The sequence below is a fragment of the Prinia subflava genome, chromosome 5 (genome assembly GCF_021018805.1).
Source record: "Prinia subflava isolate CZ2003 ecotype Zambia chromosome 5, Cam_Psub_1.2, whole genome shotgun sequence".
NCBI classification, from domain to species: Eukaryota; Metazoa; Chordata; class Aves; order Passeriformes; family Cisticolidae; genus Prinia; species Prinia subflava.
The window spans coordinates 5,737,251-5,755,450 of record NC_086251.1 but is presented as its reverse complement, the minus strand read 5'-3'; the positions used below and the strand labels follow the sequence as shown (position 1 = coordinate 5,755,450).

Sequence of the window (18,200 nt, the reverse complement as noted above, 5' to 3'; positions counted from 1 at the left end):
GTTGTAAGTGAAGCTTGGGTTGTTAACGTTGCCTTTCCCTCCGCAGCGCGCTCGCAGCGCCCTGAGCTCTGCCATGGAGGTGCCCCGTGCGCTGCCCAGCTTCACCCCCAATGTGGACGAGTCAGCTCAGCCCCAAATGATGTGAGTCTGGACTTTGAGAGTGGGGATTGCGTCTGCGATTCTCAAAGCTGCCTCCTCAAACTGGGCCTTGTTTTGCCAAGCCCTTAAGCCTCTCGAGCTGCAAGAATTTTAAAATCTGTCAGCCTGGAAGCAATTAGTGCTGTATCTTGATGACAGAGGCTGGAGCAGAGGTTGCATGAGGACATGGGAAGTGCTCAGTGCTGCTCATGATGTGGGAGCCTTGATGACATTTATATATGCTAATTAGTTAAGCTCTTAAACTGCGAGTGTTTACAGCAAACCACAAGCTACCTGTGTCTGGGTGCTGTTTGCTGTGAGGCAGCCCCAAATTGAGGCAGGCTTGTGGCTGTTTTTTTCTGTCTTGGGAACTCTGTGCTCAGCATATCTGGAGCTCCATTCTGAAAGAAGCTATCAGAGTTGCCATGCCAACAGTGTTGCTTAGGTGGTGGAGGAGTGAGTGTGCTGCTTGTGCAGCGCTCCCTGAAATGCTGATAAATCTCAGGAGATGGGGTGGTTTAGTTAGAGCAGAGGAGAACAGATGCTTTTGCAAGGTTGCTCTACCTCTGTGTGGCTAAAGATGGCCAGGGAACAGGCAGGCTCCCTGTGAGAGAGGAGTGGAAAAGACTGTTTGGGGTTACTGACAGTTCCCCCAGGTCTGGTTTGCGTGGAATCGAGGAATGCTGGGAGGTGGGGAGCAGCACGGATTGCATGTGGGCTGCAGAATGGCTCTGACCATGGCTGGGCCATTGTTTAGTTGAGGAATATGCACAAACTGCATTTCTGTTTGAACTGTAAGACTGTTTCCTTGTCCTGAAAGTCTGCGATGCCACATCAGTGAATGCCTTGGCATGCTGTTCTCTGGGATGAGGAATTGTTACCTCCTGCAGGCAGCAGCTTTTCCCCCCAAGGAGAGGGAAGGAGTGGGTAGAACTGAGCACCAGGCTAAGGTAGCTCTGAGTGACCTAGGCAGAGACTTGGGATGTAGGTTTAGATTATGGACTTGAAGTCTTTAATGTAGTTTTTTGGGCTTTTTTTCCTGTCTTGGAATCCATTTCTTTGTGATCCCATGGTCACCCAACAAATGTGGAAGTTTTATGCTGGAGCTGTGTGAATGTGATGCAAATCAGGCCGTCAGCTGTCATCCATGGTTCTTGGCAGAAGGACCCTGTTGTGGTCTTGGTATTGATCCCCACACTCCCCTAATAAAGCTTTAAAACCTCTCACATTAGGAACACTTGTTTGCCTCATGATCGCTCTCAGAATTGAGTTTATCCACCTGATGTCAGCTGGATTGCTGGTCTTGCTACCAGCATTGCTGCTTCTCTCCTGAAATGAGTGTGTGGGTTTCATGTGGCCCAGGAGTTGCCTTTTTAAGTCCCTTTTCTCCCAGATAAACATCCTACGAACCAGAGTTTAGGGACTTGTCATGCCTGTGGTCACACAGCTCAGCGGAACAAAATTGAACAGATCCTGTTTCAGGGTGCACAGCAGTTCAGATATCATAAGAATTTTATTTGGTTTTGACTGGACCTTGTAAACACTTCAGATTGGATTTGTGTTTTGTTGTTTGTATTGTTTGTTTTGTTCTAGTTATCACACAATTCTGAGTTGTATGGTGGCCTTTGGTGTTAGTGATTCCAATGTTCTTGTGTATTTTTTCTAAGCAAAGGACAGAATGTCTTTACACTACTCCAAAACCAGGTTCTGAAATGAGCCCTCTTGTCTCCCGTGCCTGCTTTTCTGTGCTACAATGAAGTTCACACAGCCGAAGTAACAAATTCCTGGCTTTTCAGGACTCCCTGCAAAATCGAGCCCAGCATAAACGGTGTGTTAAGCACTCGCAAACCTGAGGTGCGTGAGGATCCCCTGCAGCGAGTGCAGCATCAGCAGCAGGACGCTCAGGCAAAGAAGGAGATGGTGATGTACTGCAAAGAGAAAGTTTATGCTGGAGTTGATGAATTCTCCTTTGAAGAGATCCGAGCTGAAATCTACAGGAAGAAAGCGAGAAAGAAAGACGAAGGTATGTTCCAAAGTGGGCTGGAGCAAGTAAGGCTTTCCAGATGGAATCATAAAATTGCATTTGCTTCCGTCTGGGATTGCAGCTGCTTCTGTTTTTCTGCTGGAATAGAATGTTTAACTGCTGTGAGGTACAGAGACAGTAACACACTCAACAGTTTTACATGGAAGCTGTGGGACAGGGAAAGACCACCAGAAGTTTCAACCCCTTGACAATTTAGCCTGCAGCCACTGATTGTATGTGAGACAGGCATTGTGCCTTAGAGGTGTTTTTTCCTTAGATGAAATACAAGCCATAGAACGGAAGAAAGAAGAAATACAGAGGAAAATTGAGGAGCTGGAAAAGAAATTAAAGAAGAAAGAAGATGACAAGCAGCAACAACCACATGAACAGGTATTGTCCTTGTTTCACTGTTCTTTTCCAAGTAGCTGCAATTTTAAATAAAAGTACCCAAGGAAGCCAAAAGGAAGCATTTCCAATATACTTCTAACACATTTTAAACGTCTTTTGAAATGATTCCTCAATAGTAAAGTATATTCTCTCTCCCCCTTCTTTTCCTGTTTCCAAAACAATGCCTTCATAGTAAGTATTTTAAATAATGAAAGAGAGTTGTGACTTGGTAAGTTATCTAACTGCTTACATATGTCCTTAACAGTTGCAGGGTAACTAAAATCTCCTATGAAAGTCTAGATATAGTTGCAAAGAGTAAATGACGCCTTTTAACTACACTGTGCAATAATATGGACTTCCTTCATGCAGATAAGCTAAGTGCAAATACAAGTGGCTAAAAGCAACCATTATCTATCAGGGTTTTAATGGTGAGATTATCTTCATGTTTTTGGAACCTTTTTGCCTGGTTTGCAATTCTATCACTGTAGAACCAAAATGCGGCTTTGTTTCTACAGGCAGCAGAGGTAATGGGAGCTTCCACACCTTTGGGAATGCAAGGATTTACTTTCTCTAGCACGAAAGAGAATGGGGAGAAATGGCCTCAGACACAAAGGTAATAGGGGGGTTTTTAGCCAGCACTTGTGAGGCTGTGTAGGTACAGCTGGTGACATGGATCACCCACAGCCTGTGTTCTCAGGTGCAATGGAATATAGCCTTGGCATCAGCCTGGAACCAGGATCTGTCGTCTTTCTCCACATGTTTATTTGTCTGAGGGATCTTAACTTCTTGCAAGTAGCATTTGTCAGCTTGGCTTGTCTTTTTAACAGAGTTTACTTATGTTTTGTGAAGGTCTGTAGAATACAGATATGTTTATTTTATCTTTTTCACAGTGAATTCCAGGTTTATGAAGATACTCAACTACATAAACTGCCTTGTTCTGAGGGTGAGTAGTCAAGTTTTTTACCATTAACGAGAAGGTTTGGTTAAAGGGAAGTGTTCCATGAATACCAAGAAGGCAGCAAAGTAAAACCCAAAGCTTAGGTAGATTAGAAGAATGACGGTGTGTGTGCTAGTAGTGCCTTTTACCATATTGAGCAAAACAATGAACATCTGAGAACTGTCACTATTTGAAAGGACTTTCAAGCAGAAGTGTGTTTTTCTTTCAGTAGCTGGAAAGTTTTCTTTCATCTTTCATGTTTGCAGTCTTACTAACATCTCAGAAGAGTTTAATGCTATCATTAGATTGATAACTACATTAAGTCCTTTTTCCTCAGAGGTTCTGCTAGAAACCAGAAATGGTATCTTGTTGATTTTGGTAAGTTCTGCTGGGAAGGTCACATCCAGAAGAACTTTACTTCTGATCAGAGTTGACTCCTCATGTATCCCCAGAGAGCCACAGTGGAAATACATTTTTAAACTCTAAGGAGGAACAGAGAAATGAGGACAGTCTTGCAGAAAAACATACAAATCCTGAAGCATAGTCTAAACCCAGCAAGTCAGCTCACCTAGTATGGTGGTAAAGTGATGGTTCATGAATGTGACAAAACCAAGCCTTTTAAAATGGGTTTCTTTATATGCCAGCTCTGTAACTTCCTGCTAGGAGCAGTATTCTTAGGACTGGATATTAACTATTTTAAGTAGTGTTGGAAATGCTATTTTGGAAGAACTGGGGATATAATAGAGCCTCTTGGTTTTTCTTTACAGATGTAGGTCTGCTTCCCCCACCGGCTGCTGCTCCATTTTTCTCTATATTTGATGAATCCTCCACTTTGACAAACCAGAGTACAAGGTAGAATTATTCACGACCTACATTTCAGAGGGAAGGGAAACGGAAGCATCAAAGCCCTTGGTGTAGCAGCTGAAGTAACTGTTTGTTGCAGGGGTGTGTGGGAGTGTGTGTTTTGTTGTGTTTATGTTGGTTTTTTTATGTACTTACTCAGAGTCCATGATGAGGAAATACTCTCCTGTTCTGTATCTTCAACCTAGAACTATTTTAGCTGCTCTATAAACTTCTTTCATTCTGGAGTTTCTATTGCTTACTGCTAGTTCTGCAGTAGCAAGTGGTTGATTGGGATGATCACTAGAGTGAAACTCTTGAGAGGAGTGTGTTGGAGACGGGAAGCTGCTCCAATAAATGTGTGAGTGACCGTGACTTGCTCTCAGTTGTTCAGCAGGTGGCAGCCGGAGAAGTGCCCGTCTCCCTCTGGCTGTCCGTGAGCCTGTGGATCCTCTGAGTGCCAAGGAGGACACAGCAGCAGCAGGAGCCTGTGTAAGGAAACAATTCATCCCCTGGCAGATTTCCTGCCCAGGGGACACCAGTGCAGCCTGTGCTGCTGTCAGGCTGAGCTTGGCTGGGCTGGCATCACGTGTGACAAACAAGGATTCTGACCTGCTGCCCTGCAGGGCAGGCATTGAGCGGGGTGATGATGAGATGATGCTGGAAATGTCATGTTGTGCCTGTGGCTGCCTCGTCCCAGGAATTGTTCCAGGCCAGGCTGGCTGGGGCTTGGAGCAACCTGGACTAGTGGAAGGCGTCCCTGCCCACGGCGAGGGGGTGGAAGTTGAGGGTCTTTAAGGTCCCTTCCAATCCAGATCGTTCTGGGATTCTGTGATCAGTAGAATTCATGAAGGCTGAATGTCCTAGTCATGTGGGAAGGTGGTGGAGTGGAGGAAAGGGAAGAGAAATGTTCAGCTTTTACCTAAAGATAAATTTGTCATAATCTCTCTTTCACTGCCTTTTCTTTATTATTTTCAGGATGAGCTGAATGGGATTGAACGTTTGTCTGAGGATGCGATTGTGACAGGCTCCTACAAGAACAAGACCCTTTGTGCCAACCCAGAGGACACGTGTGACTTCAACAGGGCTGCCCACCTGGCCTCAACGCCCTTTCACGGGGCGGCAGCTCAGAGAGTCTCAGCTCCTGCCTTCTCTCAGAGCGAGCTGAAGGAGGACAGCCCAGAGTGCAAGGGTGCCCCTCTGAGCCAGGAGACGCTGGTGTGTGAAGGAGCATACGCTGAAGCTCTCAGTGTAAAAAAACTGAGGTAATGAACGGTGAAGGACCTTCAGGCCCTTCTGCTGCACGTCTTTCATGTTGAGGTTTTAGTGTAGGTAAGGCAGGGGTTTTGAGAAAAGCCCAGAATATCCTGGAGAGAGCCATGTCTTAAGCTCAGGGTCCACTTTGCCTTGAGCAGATAGAAGAGGTAACAGAAAGCCCACTTGGCTTTTCAGCATTACTGCTGTGGGACTTAAGTACAAGGTTTTTTAACCAAATAACTTGCAGAGAAATTAATAAATGCATTCTGTCTTCATTATCAAGCATGAAAAGCAGAATCACCCCTTCGTTTTGTATGTATAGGCTTCTGCACTTATTTTGACTGTATGAAATGTGTTTAGTGTTTCTAGTTGAGTTCTTCCACAGAATAAAGAAGCTGGACAAAAGAAAAACCTTTTTGACATTGTGAAGAAAAAGCATCTGTTCTATGGGAGTTTCTTAATCTAGAGCTGAGTTGGATTTGCTGGCTCTTATGATGTAAACATGGATACCATGCTGGAGGAAAACTCAGGAAAACTCATTCCTTGCAAACCCTACTGATTATAATAAGGAGATATTTCCTACCCAACCTTTCACTGCTTTGAAAGCACTGAAACTTTGCAGCGAAGGGGATGATAAATGTTCAGGATGTCTTCTGTTGTAGCAGAGCAGTCAAATTTGGTGGAAGAGAAGATTAAATTAATGATCTGTAGACTAAGATTGTAAGTGTAATCAATCATCCAAACTGAAATGAAGCTCTGACATGACTTCTGGCTTTCTGCTAGGGATGGGAAAGAATTTCTTCATGCTCATTAAATCTGGGTGTGCACAGTATCCTCTCCTAGTGCCCGGGTTGACATTATCTACAGCTTGTATCTTTGGAGGGTCTGAGTAGTTGATGGCTTTATTTACAGCCCGATCATGGAAGCAAGCCTGGAAGATACCCACTCATCAGGTTCTTCAGTCTCAGGAGGTTCCCTGTCCTCTGTTACACAAATGTCTGCCATTAAATACCTGCAGATCAGCGAGAAGCTGGAGCTGGCTCAGAGCTTGCCTGCTGAAGTGGTTACTGATTCTGGAGGTGGACACTTTACTGGTTAGTACTAACCTGAATTTCATTCACAACAAGTAACTTGCAGCTGTTACTAAACGTGGGGATGATTTTTGTGTCCTTCCTGTATCCTGCTCTGCTTCGTGTGTTTCCCATTGCTATGACTTGTGACTGAACTTGTCTCCCTTGTCTGAAGCAGCAGTGAGGTGCAGTACAGGATGCCTGTCAGCATCCAAAGCATGTCAGTATTGAGGGGACAAAGAAGTTACTTAGGGTAGTAAAGCAGGCAGTCTGTAGGAATAATGAGGTCAAATTCCAAAATTAAAAATTTGGACTGGATGGCAGTAATAACTTCTAAGATGGCTTTGTTTTGGTTTATCTTCATTTTTTCTCTGTAATCATACTGTGTGTCCGCTGATGTACTGATAAGTTACTACTTTGAAAAGAATGAATACAAATTTGGAGTCTAGTGCAAGTTGGATAATTTTGGTTTCAATCTGCATTTTAACTATGCTGTAAACTGTTGTGCTGCTTCACGGTATGTTTCTTATTCCTATTGAGAGAAAACAGTACTGGTACTTAAATGGTAATTTTCTTTGCTTATTTTTCTTCTAGTTAAAGGTCTTTGTTTCTCTCTGTTCTAAATATTTAGATTACAGTTAGAACAGAAATGGTCACAAAAAGCCTTCAAAATCTGGGCTGTGGAATTAGAAGTGTTTGATGATGGTGTTGGAGGTGTTTAACCTGCTTTAACTCATTTGATTTTGGTTTATGGTGCTTTATTAGAATTGTGTATTTGAGAATTCAGTGTATCTACTCTGGAGAGAGAGTTCTCATGTGCCTGCAGACTATTTTATGATGGAGACTTGGAATGAAAATACAATTAGAAATGATGTCACTGAAATAGCTGGGATATTTTGGGTGGATCTTTGTCTTGTTTCTATCATATGTATTAAACTTCAGAGCAAGATGAAAAATCTCCTCAGAAAAAAAGAAAGCATTTGTTCAGATGTTTTAATGATCCCTTCTTAAACTTTAAATCTTTCCAGTTGCTTTGTTTCTTCATTTCTGCACATCTCCCTTGAACTGCAGCTCTCACCCTGGGTGTAGTAATTCTTAATACTGTGTAAAGAATAGGAATTACTTCAGATGTCTGTCAGTTGATTCCTGCAAAATATGCCAGTAAATTTCCTAGGCTTGTGATGGCAAAAGCTTGGAGCACATTGTAGCTTCCAGCCTACACTGTTTCCTGGATCTTTGACAGAACTGCTTCCTGAGCAGTACTCACTGCAAAGCTTTTCAAATAAGTATGGATAACAGTAGATAATCTGATTCTTACCTGTGTACTGTGAAAGTGTAAAATATTCTCCCTCGTGACAGCCATGGCATTTGGGAGAAGGCAGTAGAGGCCATCTAGTTCTTGTGTTTTATCTCAAATGATCAAGCAGAGTAAACACTTGGGGTTTTTTACAGATCAACTCATCTATTGAATGACCTCACGTGTTCTGCTATGAAGGAAAATAAGTCCATTCCTACAGGTGTCTGCCAGGACATAAAAGCCATTAAATTCTTAACATTGCAATGAGCAGCAGAGTTGGAGTCCAAGTTTGTTTTTGTTTTCTTATATAGAACCTCTGCTGTCATCAAAGGACTAAATTTCCCTTAATCCCACGATGTAGAAACCCCAAACGAATCGCTTGTTCTGGGCATAGATTGAAAAAAGGAGTGTTGATTTGCAGAATGAGTTTTAATTCTGCTGTGGCTGAAGTAATTCAGAGCTTTGTCTCTTGTGAAAGATGCATTTTACATGATGCTGCAGTAGAACCCTTGAGACCTCATGATAAAAGTCTGTAAGGCAGTTTTAAGGACAAGGGTCACATTGACTTCCCAGAGCTCTTGGAAAGAGATGAGCTGACTTACTAAGAGATCAAAATTAAATCAGAATGTGGCTCGAAAGTTTCCAGTATCCAGGTTACTTTTACTGACAGATATAACCGAGTTGCAGAGAGTTAACAGTGCTTGAGCTCATTTCTTCATGTTGTTTGTTTTCTTAGAGGATGATGTGACTCAGTTCCCGTGGAGCCCTGAACAGCGTAAAAAGCTTTTAGGTTCTGTGCTATCATCACTGGTTGCTTCTCCAGGATTTCACTTGGAGACTGGAGCTCTGCCTCACATGGAGGTTGAGAAGGATGTTGAGCTGGGTAGGTGTGCCCGACCCTCTGCAGTGCAGAGTTTCTGTTCTCATGGGTTTGAATTATGGCTCATATTCACCCTCTTAGTTTTATGTGGTGCAGGTGGGGAATGACTTGGGAGCAGCTATTTACTGTGACAGTTTACGAATGTAAACTTTGAACACAGGAAATGAGACCTACTGCATCAAAATGGAATATTGGAACAATGAAGAATACAAGATGTTTTTTGCCATTCCAGCTGGATCCATTTTTCAGTGGGATGCTAAGGGATTTGCAATAAAGGTAACACACCTGATGGTCATTGTACAGAAGTATGAAGTGGTAAAATCGCATCCGTTAATATAAACTCTTAATTTCTGAATTCCATGCATGAAGGTTGCTACTTCAAGTCCTTTTCTTAGTTGTGGATCTAGATTAAAAGTTTCTGACTGTGAAAAATGTCTTCCTTGGTCAAGTGGGAGGGGGGAAAAAAAGATGAGATGAATGAGAAGAATATGAAAATGAGCAATTTTCACTTTATTCCAAAAATAAATGTTCTTCTTACATACCTTCTTGTAGGTGTATTCTCAGCCTGTGCCTTGGGATTTTTATATCACCCTTGAGTTACAGAAGCGTTTGAATTCTGACTTTGACCAGAGTTTCAGTGAGAATTACAGCTGTTACCTGTACAAGGATGGCTGTGCCATTGTGCACAAGGATACAAACTGCTTCACGCTCAGGGTCAGTACAGACAAACCAAGGACAACTGGAGGGTCCAAACTCCTGTAGTGAGTCGGGAGTGCTGTTATGCTCCTTGCTGAAGAGCTGCTCCTATTTAATCCTGCAATACAGATGCTCTGGTCTTAATCTGTGTACAAAACAGGGCTGTCTGTTAATGCCTTAGTTGGGTTGGTTTTCTAATTCATAGATCAAGTGCTTCCCAGAGACAATCTTGAACCAATTCCTCACATTTTCTGTCTTTGTGAGTCATAAAGGACTGGAGCCAAGAACCACTTGTTATTCCACAGCAAGATTTTCATCTAAAGCTGTTGTTTAACTTAACCTCTTTCAATACATTCCAGTCAGCTACAGCGAGGTCATAGCAATTAATGTCTTGCTGAATGATTCACACTGTAAGTCCTATAAGTCCATTTTGAATTGGTCCATACAGATAGGACTGAAATTCAATAGTGATTTCAGTCTTCAGTTCAATTTCCCCCTCCAGATGTTTTGTCCAATTTTGAATAATTTTGTTTCCAAAGAGCTTCCAGTTCTTGTAATCCTGTCTGGGCCAATAATGGGCCAAATCTGATTATAGTGAGTTTATGGTGGGACTGTTACCACTGTACAGATGAATAATGAAACAAAAGGTGAGCTATAAATATTTCACCTAATCTAAGGCAGAAGGGTACTGAGGTGGATGTTTGTTCTCTTTTCAGGATATTCTCCGTGACCGTAAGTTCATCACAAAGGAAATCACCTTCTTGGTTGTTCATGATCTTCTGCATGTGGTAGAGAAGCTACACAAAGCTGAGATTGTCCATGGAGATCTGAGGCCAGAGGTGTTGTTTCTGGGAGACAGGTTTGTCTCTGCCTTTGAGTAGTGGGGGGGTACAGAACAAGTAGAACAACGGGCCCTGAACCAAAGTTGACCTCTAGATGAACCCTCCAACCAAATGTTATATTTGCACCTACTCATTAACAAAGAATCATTAGCAGTATGATCTATGTATCCATTATTGTTGAAACATTCATTCACCTTCCTGCATTTAGAAACCAGATAAGGCCACACCTGGGTTTGGGGTGTAGGAGCAAAGGCGCTCCCTGAGCCCTGGCAAGGCTTTGGGAGGTAGCCAGTGGGAGGCTGACCCCAGATGTTCCTGCTCTGGAAGTGGTGTGAGCCTGTTTATTTCCACTGTCCCAGCCGGGCCCTGTCCCAGCACAGGGGGAGCCTCTTTGCCTGCGGGTGGATGCACCCCTGGGAATTCCGAGTTCTGGGAGGGGCTCTGCAGTGCTGGGCTGGGACAGGGGCTCCCCAGCTGCTCTGTGGCTCTGGAGGATGGTGAAGTCTTAGGGCAGCTGGTGCTGCATCTTAATCACTGTAGGCAATCTTTGGTAGCAATGATGAGGTGCATTGCTGAGCTTGTCATGGTGTTCTTCTATACAGTCTCGCATTATAGAAGATGACTCTGTTCCTTAAGTTGGTTCCTGTGCCTCTTGTGCTAAACCTGCCCACTGGCAAAACAGGCCTTGTTCTGCAGTCCAGTTTTTTTTAGCTCCGGTGTATTCTGATAAGAATGACAACACTTGATTTAGGAATAAACCTTCTTGCAGAAAAAGTATACACTGACGTTGTAAAACTTATGCTTAACAAAATGGTTTTGCTGTGCTTTTAAGTTTCTGCTTTACCAAGGTTCTGGTCTGCTAACTCAATATGGTTTGGAACTTGCCTTTACATATCTGAAACCCAGGAAGTTAGAAGGCCTAAGACAGGTGGGACTGGAATATCCAGATACCCTAAAAAAAGTATTCAGCTTCCCCTGTAGTCCAACTTGTACCTTAATGATAGAGCTAATTTTCTTCTTCAAGCTCTTTCCCATGTTATGTTAACAAAGTCATGTATCCCTTGGAATGTGATCTGTGAACTAGGTGTGGTGATGCCTGGAAATAGAACACAAACTTTTCCAGACCATGTTAGAATGATAATGTCAAAGCAAACCTTTACTTGGAAGCCTTCAGGTACACAACATGGCAGAAAACAGTGCTCAGAATGAGATCCTTACAATTGGTAAGATCAGGCAATTAGAATATCTGGCCAGTATTGTCCAATGAGAAGAGCAGTTGGTCAGGTAATCTCCCCCATGGCTTCTGCCCTCCTACCCTACCTTTATTATGCTTATAATTGCATGATGCAAAATAAAGTGTCCTTGGAGAACTTACAGGCGAGACATAACAAGATTTTAGGAATGTGTCAGTAAGTGCCTGTTCATTGTGGGAAGGAAAGCTGGAAATGTTCTGGAAGTTATACTGAGGCATTTAACAGTCTACAAAGCTACAAATACATGAAAAATACATAAAAGCTAAAAACTTCAGGCATCAGTGGGAAGCCATTAACCAGAATGAATCAGATATAATTCCATTACATAAATTCCCTGGGGCTGTTCATAGTTGTCACTGATATGTTAAAAATAGCTATTAAATTTAATTTTACTTTGAGCCTACTGTCATATTACATGCATGTTCCCAATATATTTTACTTATAATTCCTTTGTGATTATTTTGTTAATAACTTATTTACAAAATTGGTCATAAATTACATACCTGTACTGTGCCAGTTCTAATGTTTCTGTCACATCCTACAATGGTTTGTCTTGCACATCCCTTAGGGTGCTGTGTCATATTTTGGATGTCACTGATCTAATAGTGGCTTGATGGACTTGGCTACCTCCTGCTGGATTTCTCTGTGGCAAATACAAAACAAACAATTGCCAAAAGGTTAAGATAATGGTTTGGGGTTTTTCAGATGGCAAAAGGCCAAGTGCATAGTATAAATCAGAAAAGTTCACAGCATACAAGTATGTAATAGGAGTAGTAGTGAGAGCTGGGATATGTGGATATTGTTGGCTTGGCAATGGTTGATAGAGATACTCCTCCCTGCCCTTCCTGTTTGTCCTCCCTCACCTGTAGACTAGGAGAAGTTGGTGAAAGTATTATCAAGCCTAATTACTTTTTATATCAAGTATTCAGAGATTGAGAAGGAGAGGGAGAAGTACAAAACCTTACACTGATGCCAAATTGCATCTTGCCTTTTTGCTTTTATCTATTCTTTATATTCTTTATGTGTGTATATTTGTAGCTCTGTAGCCTATTACTGCATTCATAGCTGGCATTTTACCTACTCTATTACACAGAAAGACAAAATAAATTCCCCAGTGACTCCAAGCCCCAGGGTCCAAGGTTAGGCTCTCTGAGAGCCAAGGCTGAAAATCAGCTTTTCAAGACACCTTTTCATAAGCAAAGTTTAGTTCCTATCCAAGGAGAGTTGTTCAGAAAAGGGTAGAACCAGGGGGGGGAATTACCTCATCACCTATGTCTCTAATTGGGGATTCTTATCAGTTATGCTAATTTTCTAAACATATAAAAATTATATCTGCTTTGTTATGTGTGCGTCTTTAGCACTTTTCATCTGCTGTGTTGTGCACCATGAGGACCCTTATAAAGGTAACCCCTTTTTGTAACCTGTGTCTGGCTCATAATTTCAAGACCAATGAAAAGGCATCACACTATTCCCACAGTCCCCAAACTTTGTTTCAGATAACAAATACAGAAATAGCATTATCCTCAACCCTTTATTGCTTCCTGTTGGTTACTGTGGAGACAGCATTATCATCCCTAAGCTCCCTGCTGTGAGCCCTTGCCATCCAGGGCAGCCCTTGCAGCAGTAGTTCTGACAGCAGCCATCAGAGGGGAGCATTGACATGGCTAAGACTCACCTTCGCCGTGCTGTTAAATTTAATTCTAAAAGAAAGGAAAAGTTTGTTGGATCATCTTCTGCCTCATGGGCTTCCTCTGCTCAGGATCTGTGACGCGTTTGCTAGTGAGGAGGTTCCAAATGCTCTGAAGGTGGTGGATTTCTCTCACAGCCTGGATTTGAGGGTGCTGCCCCAAGTCAGCTTGCCCTACAGCTTTCCCACAGCTCAGACCCCTCACGGACAGCAGCTTCTGGCAGCAAGTTCTCTTCCCTATCAGGTGAGTCTGTATTTAGTTTGGTATCTTAATTTCTGTGTTTCCTTTACAAAACCCATTTTTTAAAGTCAAAATTTACAAGTGTCTTGGAAAGGTCTGATCAAAAAATACTGAATAAAGACAATTTTACATCCAATGGAATATTTGGCATTAAGTGAAAGGATTAGCAGTGCTGTTCAGTGACTGTAGCTACTGTATTTATTTAGAAACCTGCAATGAAAACAGGATTTTACCTTTTGAAGTTTTCTTAAGAGGCCTCCGGAAGATCCTGGTGCAAAGATGGTTCTGACTTAAATGTGTGAAGAAGGCACTAAGAGCAGAAAGTGATTGGTATTGAACTTTGTGACGTTTGTTGTGATTACAGGTAGACTTGGTTGGCATTGCAGATCTAGTCCATTTGATGTTGTTTGGGGATCATATCCAGGTCTATCAGGAGAATTCCATCTGGAAAATCAGCCAAAACTTATCAAAGTAAGTCCTTTTTCAATGGGGGCTGCTGGGAAAAGAAGAGATATCTAACTTAATTTTCTTTATAGTGATACTGCCTTCAGAGCTTAGACTTGTACTATCTTCAGAGTTCAGAACATACAACAACCTGGGGATGTTTTTGCCAAAAAGTGTTCATTTTGTGGGGCCTGAAATGGTGACATTTTTGGACTTGTTCACTGGTAGCCTCAGTGCTGTGTAGGAGACAATTTGAATTGAATATGAATAATCTGGTTGAGATGATTTTGGTTTTTCCATCCTTTCAGATGAGATTGACTTAGTCTCTCTGCACCTTACAGATCAAGCTTGGAGAAGTTTGTAAGTGGGTGGGTGGTGAGGGGGGCAAAGATCACATGAGCATGTTGCCTCAGAAATGGATTTGTTTGGCTTTCTGCTTTTTTTGTTGTATTACGACATTGATGGCAGTGTGTAACAATTGTAGAAACAGTACACTTGTACAGCAAAGAAAGTAATTTGTAACTGTCACCTAAGATGCAAGCGTGCAAACAGCTGCTTTTTGGAAGCTGCTGTTTGTCTCAGGTATTAAATTCTGCTGCTCTCTCTTAGATGCATGTTTGGCTATAAGTCTGCTCTGCCTTAGACTGAGCACTTGTGCATTTTGTTAGGCACACACTGCAGGTGTTTTGCCTTGGCATTTCATAAGGATTTTCCAGAGCTCTGCACTCATGACAACAGTTGCTGGCCAGGTATCTGATTCAGGATCGTGGATCACTGCTAGGACCATTGCTCTAAGAAAACCTACTACCAGCGTGGGAGTTGTCCAGTTCCCTAGCAACCTGCACTGCTTACAGCTCCCAGTTTGTTGTATTCAGCCTTTGGAAAAAATCCAATTTTCTTTAGCTGTGTACAGAGGAAAAAATGCCTTTTTTTTTTTCTTCACTGGGTATATATCTGTTTTTCCACGATGATACCTTTGTTTAATTCTGCAAGAGATGAAATTGAGCGACTGCAGATGAAGCCGCATAAGGCCTGAGCTTAGAAGCTGGGACATGGTGTCAGGGACCTGATCAGGATGTGGGTATGGGAAAAAGAGCAGTAACTGTCTGGATAACTGGAGCAGGAGGAAGAGTAACTCGGAGTTGGGAAGGATAGGGCTGGCTATCTGTCAGTGGAGTTGGGAGGGGAGGGGTTAATTAGAAAGGAATTAGAGTCAAAGCTGGGGACGCTGGATTGGAAAAATTAGGATTTTGGGCTGAGGTAGAACTTGGAGGGAGACTTGAGGAGTGAGACCTGTGAAGGGCTAAAGGAGGCACAGCAGGAAGAAGGTAAAGAAAGCCTGGTCACGAGTTCTGTGGAGCTGGAACCAGGCTGTAATGGCTTCTCACTTCCCTGTGTGCATCAATTCATAGTTTGGGAGTTCAGAGTACAAATAAGCAATTTCTTTTCCACCCTCTTTTCTGCTTTGCTTCTGAAAGTGCTTATAGATGTTACTTCTCTGCTTATAGACTTATCATTCATAATCTATTCTCACTTTTCAATGCCAGTTATTCCAAGAAATGTCTGCATAGGTGCTTTAGTTACACATTGTACTGAAGTCTGATATCAACAGTGTAAATGAGGCGTTTCATTATGTGGGAATAAGGAATTTGCATTGAATCCATTTCCTTTCATACATGGATCTTTTAGTCTGTCTGGTTCTTATTGATTGGTGACACTTGTTTTAGTCAGTTTGAAGCTTCCAAGTAATCTGTGACAAGCAAAAATTCACTGCTGCAGGGAGCCTTCATCCACCAGAAGAGGTATACTACAATGAAGTATTCCCTGGGAGAAGAGTCAGCTGATGGAGATCAGTTTTGCTCTTCCTCCTTTGCATACAGCCACATGTGCTGGTGACACTTGTAACACTCCTGAAGACACAGGATTCTTCTTCCTGTTGCTTTTAGTAATTCTACTTTTCTAAAGATGACTTTGCTTCTTCCTTTGTGTTCAACGTTCTCCCAAGTGATTTGAAAAGTGGTTTTTTAATTTCTTTGAGATTCATTTGGGTTTGTTTGGTGGGGTTTTTTTTGGTGGTGGTTTTTTTGTTTTGTTTTGTTTTCAAGGATTGTATTGACAGAATAACTCTCCTCAGAAAAGGCTCAGAGAATTCAGGTCTAGACAACTAGAAAGAAGCCTTCTTACTAGAAGGCTGACTGGTGTTAAATACAACAAGCATGACCCTCTTATCTTAAGAAAGCTTTTTAAACAGAACTGAATTATTTTTATTAAAGAAACGTAGATATAGCAGAATGACTGTAAGAGCCACTGGTTTTACTACCAGTTGGGCAAAATACCAAAGAAGTGGGGAGTTGCAGGGTAGAGCACAACATTTTTCTTCCCAGATCCATGGTTTTCAATAAAAGAGAACCCACTTAAAAGATGACAGAATGAATGGAAAACACTTAAAATTTGTGGTAGAGATTTGGGAGAAGGTAGAATGTAAATTCTGATCAAGTTGTTATTTTCATCTCTGAGTATAATGCTGACAGCCTGTTTTTCAGGGGAGGTGTTTTACCCTTATTAAAGAATGGTTATGGTGATTTTTTTCTGTTTTCACTGTACTATTTTGGGAAACTTTATCTGTGTAGGTTTATATGAGGCAGGTAGAAATAGAATGCAGTATAGAAACTGCATTTGAATTTTTAGGACTATTTTTGTCACTCAGAACTCCCTACACCTCCTTAGCAACACTTCATCTCCTCTGCCACACCTCTTGCTCACCTAATCCCACAAAGAAAACGGATTCAAGTCTTGCATATTTTTTTCTTGGTTAGGTTTGCATTGACTTAATTATTTTAGCAAATAGAAGAGTTACCAGTGAAATGGTACAGGCTGGATTCATTCTGAGACTGGCTGCTGCTGTTTTGTGAGTCACTCAGATAAAGCAGAGGCAGATAATTTGTTTCAAAGCCACTGTAACTCCTAGCTTGAGGGAGGAAAGTGCTTCACTAGCAGTGCAAGACAGAAGAACAAAGGGTTTGCTCTAATATCAGTTTTCTGAGACTCAAATGAGTCACTTAACCTTTTTATTCATATTGTGTGGGTACATCTGGGAGAGGGAGGGTTTATTAATTGTCTCCAAAATGTTATCTGTACAGAACTCTGGCAGATGGAAGGCAGGGAAAAAGAAGAAGCAAAACTGGCTCTAAACCAACTTTTTCTAATTTGTTTTTCTTGCAGCTTTCCTTTAATATTGCCCTTGTAACTTAGCTTACAAGTGGGTAATAAGATTTACCTCTGCCTGTTATTAAAGGAGTTCCCCAAGTTGTTTGGTTCAAAAATGTTCTTGATAATTCCTCTAAACTAAAACTGCCATGGCTTATTATGAATTGTGGTAGTGGTCAGGTATACTTGAAGAGGTAACTGTATAAACAGTTGGTTTAGACCTGTGTAGTTACTATCCAGAAACTTATTGGAGAAAGAGAATGGGGTCCATACATATAAAATGAACAATACAAATCTAGAATTCCTTTATATTTACTCACTTTCAGTGAGTGAAATTATTATTTCAGGCATGATTCTCCCAGAATGTTTAGTGCTGGATATAAATGGAGACCTTGATGGACTTGTGTGTGTGTGTGTGTGTGTTCCACTGTTCCACTGAACACTGCTCTGTTTGTTTTAGGACCCCTGACAGTGATTTCTGGAGTAAACTTTTTGAGAGAATTCTGAATGCAGATGGTAAGTCCACAGTACCTCTGCTGAGGGAGCTGAGAGAGGAGATCAGTGAAATGTTTGACAGCTCTTTCAAAAAACTACTTTTGTTGACCTTAACTGCTGTGGGAGAAACTTTCCTCCTGGTGAACTTTAATTCATAGAGGACAAACACATTTTGTATTCTAGAGAAGAATTTGATGTTGCTTTCAAATGTTTTCATGTTTTCAAATGTAAACATGAGAGTGATTGGAGCCATTTCTGCAATACTTCACATGGGACTTGCTCAAGAGTGTTTCTGTTGCATGAGTGCATGGAACACCTCCTGAGCCTCTACGTGAACCTTTCTGGATGGAGCAGTTTGCGAGAGCTCGGGGTTTGTCTGCACTGCCACCTCCCCTTCTGGTACAGCTCTGTAAAAATTTAACACATAACTTGCACCACACTCGTGGAAATGTCTTTGTCCTGCATTCAGTTGGTCTTTTAATTCCTGTTTAATCAATAAAGTTGTG

At 41.9% G+C, this 18,200-nt stretch overlaps 1 protein-coding gene across 3 annotated transcripts in view; it reads left to right on the top strand.

Moving 5' to 3' along the window:
* BUB1B (BUB1 mitotic checkpoint serine/threonine kinase B) overlaps window positions 1–18,200 on the top strand; it is a 24,246-nt gene extending 6,046 nt beyond the window's left edge. For all 3 annotated transcript variants that reach the window (XM_063397770.1, XM_063397771.1, XM_063397769.1), the window contains 16 exons: window positions 47–141; window positions 1,935–2,161; window positions 2,439–2,551; window positions 3,064–3,161; window positions 3,439–3,491; window positions 4,253–4,337; window positions 4,712–4,817; window positions 5,304–5,590; window positions 6,495–6,676; window positions 8,686–8,832; window positions 8,990–9,105; window positions 9,382–9,543; window positions 10,242–10,384; window positions 13,380–13,551; window positions 13,913–14,019; window positions 17,660–18,200. In XM_063397770.1, the coding sequence (XP_063253840.1) occupies window positions 47–141; window positions 1,935–2,161; window positions 2,439–2,551; window positions 3,064–3,161; window positions 3,439–3,491; window positions 4,253–4,337; window positions 4,712–4,817; window positions 5,304–5,590; window positions 6,495–6,676; window positions 8,686–8,832; window positions 8,990–9,105; window positions 9,382–9,543; window positions 10,242–10,384; window positions 13,380–13,551; window positions 13,913–14,019; window positions 17,660–17,852 (2,286 nt within the window). In that variant the 3' untranslated portion in view covers window positions 17,853–18,200. The remainder of the gene's footprint in view (window positions 1–46; window positions 142–1,934; window positions 2,162–2,438; window positions 2,552–3,063; window positions 3,162–3,438; window positions 3,492–4,252; window positions 4,338–4,711; window positions 4,818–5,303; window positions 5,591–6,494; window positions 6,677–8,685; window positions 8,833–8,989; window positions 9,106–9,381; window positions 9,544–10,241; window positions 10,385–13,379; window positions 13,552–13,912; window positions 14,020–17,659) is intronic.